At 35.8% G+C, this 11,226-nt stretch overlaps 1 protein-coding gene and 1 non-coding gene across 3 annotated transcripts in view; both read right to left on the bottom strand.

Moving 5' to 3' along the window:
- Positions 1-314: 314 nt before the first annotated feature.
- LOC129242309 (organic solute transporter alpha-like protein) overlaps positions 315-11,226 on the bottom strand; it is a 78,250-nt gene continuing 67,338 nt past the window's right edge. For both annotated transcript variants that reach the window (XM_054878881.1, XM_054878884.1), the window contains exons 4-6: positions 3,299-3,424; positions 3,101-3,227; positions 315-848 (exon numbers count right to left, since the gene is read on the bottom strand). In XM_054878881.1, the coding sequence (XP_054734856.1) occupies positions 754-848; positions 3,101-3,227; positions 3,299-3,424 (348 nt within the window). In that variant the 3' untranslated portion in view covers positions 315-753. The remainder of the gene's footprint in view (positions 849-3,100; positions 3,228-3,298; positions 3,425-11,226) is intronic.
- On the bottom strand, positions 3,502-3,574 carry Trnam-cau (transfer RNA methionine (anticodon CAU)). The gene has a single exon. It is a non-coding gene; the product is annotated as a tRNA-Met (tRNA).

Below are 11,226 nucleotides of genomic sequence, written 5' to 3'. Positions count from 1 at the left end.
TATTAGCTTTAAGTTTATAACAGAATTAAATTGCGAATATCGAATGCTGTAGATGAACTTGAGACTAAATTATGAAAACTTCAATTCAGTAAAGGGAAGCGAGTTCAGTTAAGACAAAGTAAATAAATAACATAAAATTTTGCTATCAGCCGTACCTTCCTTGAAAATACATTTTTACTCAGAAAACTGAGAAAACAATAACTCTCTTTGTTCGCAATTCGATGGTAGGAATAGTTTATTGGCTGGGTTATTAAAGTTCACTTTATTGGTTAAATGGGAAAACTTATATACCTATAACTTCTGGTTGAGTAATTTCCATTTCACTGAAAATTTAGAATTGTGAAAAAGTGATTTATTTATTTTTTATACATTTCTTTTTATTTTTTCTATGAAGTATTGAAATTTCTAAATTACTGCTAAACCTATTTGTCTAATCTATTGCAAGTGCTTATCACAATTTTCTTCATTCTATTTCGATAGAAAATAATAGTTGTGTAAAATTTAATATTATAAAACAAATTCGCGCTAAAATTAAAGTTTTAGGTTTCCTGGCCTCTATCGATTCACTAAATAAAAACACATATTTTATACAATAAACCTTAGGACCTAAACTTTGAATGTTTATAACAATATTTGATTTTCATAGATTACTTTTGAAGCAAGCTAACTAACTAAGTGTGATGCATGGTAAACATTTAAGTACGGCACTTAAGTACTTGGTTCTAATTATTAAGTAAATTGGATTGAATGTCTTTAATTATCATCGATTTGAATTGGAATTTTGTAGGCGTGTTGAGCAAATAGCGACACAAACACCATTTCCACCAGGACCAAGAAGTTAATGATTGCTGCAAAAGAGAAAGAGAGTGAGAAAGAGCATTAGACGCAAAAGAGACAACTCAGACTTAATTTTCTCAGTGAAAATGAGAGTAAAAGTGAAATGACCGAGAAGAAAGTGTAAAAGTAAGAGCAAATTTAAGTGTAAAAGTGAAACTAAGAGTAAAAGTTAAGTAAAATTAAAAATTTTGGAAAAAGTAAAATTAAAATTTAAAGTAAAAATAAAGATCAAAGCTAAGGTGAAAGCAAAAATAAAATTAAAATTAAGAGTAATAGTTAAGTAAAAGTAAAAATAAAAGTGAAAATAAAAGTAAAAGTAAAAGTAAAATACAAGTAGAAGTAAAAGTAAAAGTAAAAGTGAAAGTAAAAGTAAAAGTAAAAGTAAAAGTAAAAGTAAAAGTAAAAGTAAAAGTAAAAGTAAAAGTAAAAGTAAAAGTAAAAGTAAAAGTAAAAGTAAAAGTAAAAGTAAAAGTAAAAGTAAAAGTAAAAGTAAAAGTAAAAGTAAAAGTAAAAGTAAAAGTAAAAGTAAAAGTAAACGTAAAAGTAATAGTTAAAGTAAAAGTAAAAGTAAAAGTAAAAGTAAAAGTAAAAGTAAAAGTAAAAGTAAAAGTAAAAGTAAAAGTAAAAGTAAAAGTAAAAGTAAAAGTAAAAGTAAAAGTAAAAGTAAAAGTAAAAGTAAAAGTAAAAGTAAAAGTAAAAGTAAAAGTTAAAGTTAAAGTAAAAGTAAAAGTAAAAGTAAAAGTAAAAGTAAAAGTAAAAGTAAAAGTAAAAGTAAAAGTAAAAGTAAAAGTAAAAGTAAAAGTAAAAGTTAAAGTTAAAGTTAAAGTAAAAGTAAAAGTAAAAGTAAAAGTAAAAGTAAAAGTAAAAGTAAAAGTAAAAGTAAAAGTAAAAGTAAAAGTAAAAGTAAAAGTAAAAGTAAAAGTAAAAGTAAAAGTAAAAGTAAAAGTAAAAGTAAAAGTAAAAGTAAAAGTAAAAGTAAAAGTAAAAGTAAAAGTAAAAGTAAAAGTAAAAGCAAAAGCAAAAGTAAAACTAAGACTTAAACTAAAAGTAAAACTAAATGTGAAAGAAAAAGTGAAAGCAAAAATAAAATAAAATAAAATAAAGGTGAAAGTAAAACTGTGAAAGTAGAACTAAGAGTAAAAGTCAACCAAAATTAGAAGTAGAAGTAAGTTTAAAAGTGAAGGCTAAAACAAAATTAAATGTGAAATTTATATTAAAAGTAAAAGTAAAACGAACCTTAAATCTAAATGTAAGAGGTAACAATCTCTTAAAGCGCTAATTCTTATTCATGGTGCCAGCTTGATCTTAAAAACCAGAGCTTGCTACACCTCAAATTTTTGTTGAATACTTTATGCTATTTTTTCTCACACAAAGTTCACAGTTAATCAAAGAACGATAGCCTGAGCTGTTGAGATCACTTTCTTATACATATTATGTTATAAATATATGTTACATACAAGGTGGCGCAAAATTAATCACCCTTTCGGAAGATTTTAAGTTTTTGCAAATGGCGACTTACGTCAATCATATCTGACAATTGAATGCTAAACAGCTGCAGTATAAAAGGTAAAAGTCAAAATCAAGATTTCCATCATTCAAAATATTTTTTTTTGTATTTTCAAAAAAGGTTATTCAAAAACAAAATTGGGCGATTAATATTGCGCCACCTTATATCTATATAAAGGGTTTTCCAATAACAGGTGTTATTGGTGAATGGATTGCTCTATCGAGAGATGATTAACGATTTTTTATGGCCGGAATTGGATGGTATTGATCTGGACAGCGTTTATTTTCAACAATACGGCGCCACGTGCCACACAAGCAACGAAACCATTGATCTTTTACGGGAAAGATTTCCGGACTGTGTTATCTCTCGAAGAGTTGACCACAATTGGCCACCGAGATCTTGTGATTTAACACCTAGCGACTTTTTTCTTTGGGGCCACGTGAAAGAGAAGGTCTACGCTAACAGCCCAGGGTCCCTTCAAGACCTCAAAGGTGGAATTCATGAGGCTATCAAGGACATAGGGCAGCCACTTTGTAATTCGGTTATGGAAAATTTCATGAAAAGGATAAGGATATTGTCCTGTAAGCGTGGTCGTGATGGTCATTTTGCCTAATATTATTTTCCATACCTTCCTCTTTATAATGAAATAAACATCCGATCGTTTATATTTAAAAATAACATTTTTCTTTGTGTATCAAAATAACAACACCTGTTATTGGAAAACCCATTATGTTATAAGTTGTATAGTAGACTTACTCTGCTTGTAGATAGTGTGATTCATGGGATACTCGCCACCCAGCAATAGCCGATCCAGTTGTTTGTCCAATATTAGGTACTGCATCTTGCATAGCAACAAAATCAATTGCAGTGAAAACATTTTTTTCTAAGCGGAAAAAATAGGCAAACAGTATTTTATATTTCTTGCAGCTAATTTTCAAGAATTTGTTCACTTACCGTAGTGCTGTAATCCGCATGGATATTATTCACAACACGCACCGTGATATTCAGCCCCCATACACCCAGTATAATGGAAGAAATGATGAATGGTAAGAAGTATGACTGCACTTCATGGAAGAAATCCTGTGGATAATTTTTTTTTTTAATATAATAAATAAAATAATTGCATTTATGCAAAAAATAAAAAATAAAAAAAATTATGCCCCGGGTGAGGCTCGAACTCACGACCTTAAGATTATGAGACTTACGCGCTGCCTACTGCGCCACCGAGGCTATATTGAAATACAAGCCAAATGCGCTATTTATATCCGGCTAACCAGAACACATTGTTGTTGTTGTAAGAACAAAAGTAAATACATATTTTATTGTTGCGGCTTACGTTCAGAATTATTCTATTTATAGACTAGCCACTGGCTCTGTTAACAAAATTGGAATTATTGTTTACTTTGTTGGCGGGTAGCAATTAGCGCCCAGACAGGCGGCGCTGGTTTGTCTGGCAATTTCACTTAGTTTTTTATTACTAGTTAAAGATAAAGATATGCATCATATATTTTATGCGCTGGTTAACGCCAAATAGTCGGCGAAAGTTTTAAATCATTTAATTTATTCATTCATAAATAATTGAAGAGACAAATATTTGTCAATTCTAATGGAGACGAATAGAGTAAAATGTAATTAGAAAGAACACCAGTAAAAAATTATCAAGTATTTATCGCGTTAGTCTCTACGTTTACTTTACTTTGGCTTTATAATGTACATAAATAAGATGCGAAAAATTCTGTAGAAATATTTAAATTTTGAAATAAATTATAAGTAAATTTAAATATATAAATTTTTATTTTTACTCTTTTTAAATGTATTCGTTTCCACGACTGAAAAATACTTCGTATTTCACTGTTGCCTATAAAAAATTACAGATTGAAAACATTTAAAATTTGCCATAACAACCGGTGTCCTAATCTTAACTAACTTTTATAATGGAGATACCTGTATAAGAAAATATTGCAAATAACCAACCTTAGCAATATCTTTTCAACTACGCGTTAAAGTCAAATATTAGAAGGGCTTCCATTACTTGGCAACTAAATACAAAAATAAATAGAAAGATTGAATCAAAAATGGGTGCATCAGCGTTTAATAAATCACAAAATATACAAGTCTTTCGGAAAGAAAACATTTTTTATGAAAATCAAAAAGCTTCCTTCCGGGATTAAGTTTCTGACTAAACACAACATATTATAAAAGAAATGCCACATATAAAGGTTGTCAAAAAAGTTTTGCGGTATCCGCAAGCTTGTCTTTGCAAGCGCGTAGTTCTAGTTGTATTCGTCGCATCGGTTCACGCTAGAGCTTTTTGGAAAGCTCTTTTCACGTGCTAACACGTGTTTGATTAATTGTTGTTTGCTTTTAGTCGTTCGTGAGTTATAGCGTCGCAAACATGGAGCAAAATAAAGAGAAAATACGGCATATTTTACAGTACTACTACGATAAAGGCAAAAATGCATCTCATGCTGTCAATAAAATTTGACAGTTTATGGACCCGATACAGTTTCCATTTCCACCGCACAACGATGGTTTCAACGTTTTCGTTCTGGTGCAGAGGTGAACGAAGATGCGTCACGGTCCCGAAGGCCTGTCGTCGAAAATTGCGATAAAATCGCTGAATTGATCGAAAGAGACCGGCATAGTAGCAGCCGTAGCATCGGCTAAGAGCTGGGCATGAGTCATCAAACCGTTATAAACCATTTGAAGAAGCTTGGATTCAAAAAGAAGCTCGATGTATAGGTGTCACACGACTTGACGCAAAAAAACATTTTTGCCCGTATGGATGCATGCGAATCGCTTCTGAATCGCAACAAAATCAACCCGTTTTTGAAGCGAGTGGTGACTGGCGATGAAAAGTGGGTCACTTACGACAACGTGAAGCGCAAACGGTGGTGGTCGAAAAGCGGTGAAGCTGCCCAGACGGTAGCCAAGCCTGGATTGACGGCCAGGAAGGTTCTTCTGTGTGTTTGGTGGAATTGGCGGGGAATCATCCACTATGAGCTGCTCCGCTATGGCCAAACGCTCAAATCGGACCTATACTGTCAACAACTGGACCGCTTGAATGCAGCACTCATGCAGAAGAGGCCATCTTTGATCAACAGAGGCCGAATTGTCTTCCATCAGGACAACGCCAGGCCACACACATTTTTGGTGACGCGCCAGAAGCTCCGGGAGCTCGGATGGGAGGTTCTTTTGCATCCGCCGTATAGTCCGGATCTCGCACCAAGTGATTACCACCTATTTCTGTCCATGGCGAACAAGCTTGGTAGTCGGAAGCTGTCCACAAGAGAGTCCTGTGAAAATTGGCACTCCGAGTTTTTTGACAATAGGGAAGGAAGCTTCTATAAGAGCGGCATTATGAAGTTGGCATCTCGTTGGGAACTCGTCATCGAACAAAACGGCGCATATTTGACTTAAATCGCATTATTATAACCAATTTTATGAACAATTGAAAATTCAATAAAAATACCGCAAGACTTTTTTGACAACCTATATCTTAGCACTCTCCGATCTATAACTAGCACAGTTTATTAAAGCAATGCAGAGGTTTACTTGAACAAGATCAGCGTTCAGACCGAAGTAACGTCCTAACAAAGTCGCAGAAATACGTAAGTAGTTGAAGTATCGTCGAGGGAATTTTAATATTGATAACGTCTCGTTCATATTTGAGCGAAGGTACATTTTGAGTTGTGACCCTTTTGTATTTAGGGCGCGATATGATGGGTGCTGAGAAAGTTTACATCACGTGGACGTGTGCTTATGCCAGATTTTTAATCTTGCTGCAAGAACATGAAATCATTTTTGGAATTGGAGTGATACTAGGGAGAAAATGTAGATTCATCACCATGAACTTCGCGTTGTCGAAAAACGGTTGGAAATATGATGACTACTGTTTTCTGGGATTTTTTTTTTGCGAATGAGGGGGTTTAAAATGCCTAATGTATCATCAAAATTGCCGTGGCAGCAATGGTATGCCCAGAGACTAAAAAACTTCCCTTCGTTTGGATCCGTCGCTCACCCTGAAACCGCTTTCACACTAGTTCAGAGTGGCGTTCCATCCCAGCCATTACAAAGGCTATGCCTATGTGCTTCGCCCAGGTCCCGCTTTTTCGTCCGGAGAATATTTTTGGAAATACCCGTTCCCCGAAAGCATTTGGATTGTATAAAAATTGACTACACCGAAGGTCCTGCTGCACCATGTAGCAACGCCTTTTATTAGCCGCGCGCTACAGGTGTCCTAACTCTGTTTTCTGGGACTCAGAAGGCAAGTTATTGCTGGATGCGCCCAAGGTGATTTCATATAAGTTGACTTCGGAGGGGAACAACAATATTTATTTTTGCAATTTGGTGGTTGAAATGCCAAAATTTCATTGAGAATGTAAACAAAAAATGTAAGCGCAAAGAAGCAGGGCTTTTTGACATTCAGACCACCAAACCGCAAGAAAGAAAAAAATCAGCTGCTATACTGAAGTCACCTTGTGCGGATTTGCCTTGATGATCCAAAAGCGGTGACTTCGACGTTGATGATAAGGGGGCTTTGCAAGACGAAAAATATTTAAGTAACTGCCAGCGTTACTGAAAGAAATTGATATCCAAACTCAAGAACAGCTCGCAAAGGCATTAACTCGTTAAAGATGTCCTAAATAGTATTCTATTTTTCGCAGAACTTTCGATTTGTTTTATAAAAAAACCGGAAACTTATTTGCGCATCTCAAGTAAAGGCAAATGTAAATAATACTGAAGATTCCTACGATTTTAGAGAAATTGAAAAAAGAAAAACACATAGGCTGAGGAGTCCCGGGCCTAACAATGAAAACACGTTTTCTTGTTTAAAATTTGCTTTATTCATCAACGTAATTTCCATCAAGAACAACGCAATCATTACAGCGCCGCTCTTCTTTGCCTATCTTTTGCCTCATTGTTTGTTTGCCATTGTTTTGATTGACTTATGACTATCTTGTTTTTGGTCAACAGCGAGCAAAGCGGCACCCACTCTGAACAGAGTTTTCTCATACTCAAATGCTCTTGCAATATAAAGCCAATGCATTCGCTTGATATCTTTACGATGCCAGCTAACTCACGCAATTTCACTTTTCGATCATTCAACACGATTTTGTGGATTTTTTGATATTTTCAGGTGTTACAGCCTCATTTGCACGTCCACTGCGTTGTGCAGCATTGGGGTCCCTACGACCACGTTTGAAGTCAGAAAAGCATCTTAGAACAATAACTCGCAAAACTGAGAAAATCATGAAATTTTAACAGCTGTATCAGATTAGTACTAACTGAAAAATAGGTGAATGCAATGGAACTAGTGCCATCTATTAGGTACGCAACTAAGTTCTCGCTGTTTGTCAATAGATGCCGCCAGCAGTGGGTGCTAGTCGATTCTAACATAACCTAAACGTCATAAACCAAGCTCAGACATATGGTAAACAAACTGCTTCGTCACATTAGTGATTTTGCTTTGGTATCATATACTTTGGATTTGTGAAAATGTCTGATTTCAAGCCGAATAATCGTCATTTGCGGGAATTGATTTTCCTCTTTCATTCGAAAAAAAACGGCGGCTGAAGCGCATCAAAAGCTACAAAAAGTTTATGGAGATACTGCTTTAAGTAAAACAACATGCCAAGATTGGTTCTGTCGCTTCAAAGACGGTGACGACAGTCCGCGTGAAGGAAGGCCAAAAACCTTCGAAGACGCTGAATTGGAGGCATTGCTCAATGAGGATCCATGTCAAACGCAAGAAGAGCTTGCTTCAGTATTAGGAGTTACCCACCAATCCATTTCCAAGCGATTGTATGCTTTGGGAATGATTCAGAAACAGGGGACTTGGGTTCCTTATTAGTTAAAACCAAGGGATGTTGAACGTCGTTTTTTCGCCTGTGAACAACTGCTCCAGCGGGAAAAAAGGAAGGGTTTTCTGCATCGCATCGTGACGGGTGATGAAAAATGGATTCATTACAGCAATCCAAAAGAAAAGAAAGTCAAGGGGACTGCCCGGTTATGCTTCTACGTCGTCGCCTCGGCCGAATATTCACACTGCGAAGGTTATGCTATGTATTTGGTGTGACCAAGTTGGTGTTATTTATTATGAACTGTTAAAACCAAGCGAAACTGGGGGATCGGTATCGACTTCAATTGATGCGATTCAGCTGAGCATTGCGCGAGAAGCAGAAGAACAAGTGATTCTACAGCATGATAACGCTCGGTCTCACTTTGCCAAACCCGGTAAAACCTCCCTGAAAACACTGAAATGGGAAATCCTACCCCACCCGCCATATTCTCCAGATATTGCGCCGTCCGATTATCACCTGTTCCGCTCGATGGCACGTAGTCTAGCTGACCAGCAGTTCCATTCGTATGAAGACATTAAAAAATGGCTTAATCCGTGGATAGCCTCAAAAGATGAACAGTTTTACAGCGACGGTATACGAGATCTACCAGAAAGATGGGAAAAAGTAGTAGCCAGCGATGGGCAACACTTTCAATGATTCACTTGTAACCATTTTTTTCAGAATAAAGTTGTATTTTCATCAAAAAAACAGCGAGAACTTAATTTTGCACCTAATATGTGTTCGGCTCGGGACTTTTTAGCCCATGTGTTACATTATATTTGCATTTACACTTCGCGTTAAATGTCTTTTCTTTCGCTTCCTTGGGCATATATTCCGCAATTTTATAGAAAACTAAATGTCAAAGAATTCTCGGTATTTTTAAACTCAGCCAAAAAATCTGCATCTGACAATTTGTATCCTTGTCTATCACTTACAAACATCAACCAATTTAGTGTCGACTTGTTGACTTGTCTTCTTGTGCTATAAGTTTGATCTTTAACGCAAGGGGAGGGCTCCTTATTCAAAATGCAATGTCTTTTAAAAAATTAACTTTTACCGTTTGTCCAGTTTGTAATTTGGATATCCTAGAAAATACTCAGCACACCATTTGTACCTGTCCGGTCCATACAAATTATCGGTATGAACATTTTGGTGAAAATACTTTGGATCTCTTAAATATAAACATGATTTTGAGCGGTAGAGTAGAATGGGATAAGATAGGTATGGGGGCACAATAGGTAGGTGGGGTTTTCGTCGCACTGTTTTTGCAGAGGTCACTCGTCTTATGTGAATTGAATACGTGGTGGGGAACAACTTTCGCGACTGTCATTTCGGCCGGGATTAGTTATCCTAGTTCTGGCGTCGTTTAGTTTTTTGTGAGCTTTTCTCCGACATAGCATTTTTTTTATTTTACGGTGCAGTGCATTTAATGTATGTAAATATTTGTCAGGTGAGTTTTGTTTTACGTAGAAAATAATGCTGAACACGAATAATGTGTTAGTTTTTTGATATTTTTGTTTTAAAAAAAATATCGACACTAACATAAAACATGTGCTTGGGGGCACTATAGGTCAGCCGTCTAGGGGCATTATAGGTCGCTACTTTTAATTGAATAAAATAAATTTTAATTGTTTTTGCAGCAAAATGGTGCGTAATTATGTGCGAAAAACGCAGAAACGAAGTGAAGAGGACGTAAAAAACGCAATCGCGGCAGTCCGAGATGGCACTAGCGCCATCGATCAGTCTCTAAACAACTTAAAATTCCGTTCGAAACATTACGTGCCCGCGTGATAGGAAAGTGCGATTCGATCCAGTACTGAAAAAACTTTGCTCATCATGGATAACCACGAATCTCACATGACAATTGCTGGATTAGACTTTTGTAAGAATAATAATATTGAAGTATTAACTCTACTTCCACACACCAGCCATCGTTTGCAGCCTCTCGAAAGAGGAGTATTTGGGCCGCTCAAAACTTATTTTGACCATTCCTGCAAGGCGTGGATGTTAAATCATTCCGGCATTCCCATTACCATCGACCGAATAGCTGAACTGGTAGCTAAACCCTTGTTGAAAGGTGCTTCTAGCATGAATATCATCGCTGGATTCAGATCAACTGGCATTTGGCCATTTAATCGCGACATTTTTTCGGAAGATGATTTCACGCCAGCATTCGTAACTGATCGTCCGTACGAGGACGAACCAGATCAAGAGACTGGTCCATCGAATGCCCATGAAGAGCCTGTTTTATGGAATGCCGATCAAGAGCCAGATCGATCGAATCTCGACCTATTAATTCCAATTGAGGACATTCGACCGTTTCCTAAAACTCCACTGCGCAAACCATCAAATCGAGGCCGGAAGCGACGTAAAGCTGCACTTCTCACAGATGCAGTGATGCTAGAGTCAGAGCAGAAGCTCATACAAAAACGCCAAAAATTGACCAAAGAAGAGAAAAAAATTAATTAAAGAAAAATTCCTAACTTTTATAACATGTGCAGTGTTCATACTCTATAAGTAAAAGGCAAAACGTTAATTTCCAAGCCATGTACATTGATCTTTTCCCCTCACATATAGTGACCTATCGTGCCCCCCGATTTTGAAAATATCGAAGAAAAGTACCTTTGTCTTATTAAATACAGCTTCCAAAATATTTAGTCAAACATAAGTCAGTATAACCAAAATGTTAGCAGACAAATAACCTTTCAAAATCTTGCTTATTTTTCAAAATCAATGCAAAAACACCGTAGCAAGAGCTCTCCAAAAAAAAAAAAAGACCTATCTTACCCCATTCTACTCTAGTGATTATAAAGCTCTGTAAAAATTCTTATCCACCTGTCTCAAATACAGGGAGCTTATTCCTAATGAATTCTCGTAATCTGCTTGTAATTGGTTGTGTACTGATTAATTTATATTTTCATTTCATTAGTCCTTCAATAACTAATGTTGAAGCGCAAAAAAAAAAAAAAATTAACTATATGTCAAAATAATCTTTTTTTATTATACCCCCCACTGACAACTTATGTTATACACGTACGG

This window comes from Anastrepha obliqua, chromosome 3 (genome assembly GCF_027943255.1).
Source record: "Anastrepha obliqua isolate idAnaObli1 chromosome 3, idAnaObli1_1.0, whole genome shotgun sequence".
NCBI lineage: Eukaryota > Metazoa > Arthropoda > Insecta > Diptera > Tephritidae > Anastrepha > Anastrepha obliqua.
The sequence above is the reverse complement of the archived record's forward strand: the minus strand, read 5'-3'. Positions and strand labels throughout refer to the sequence as shown.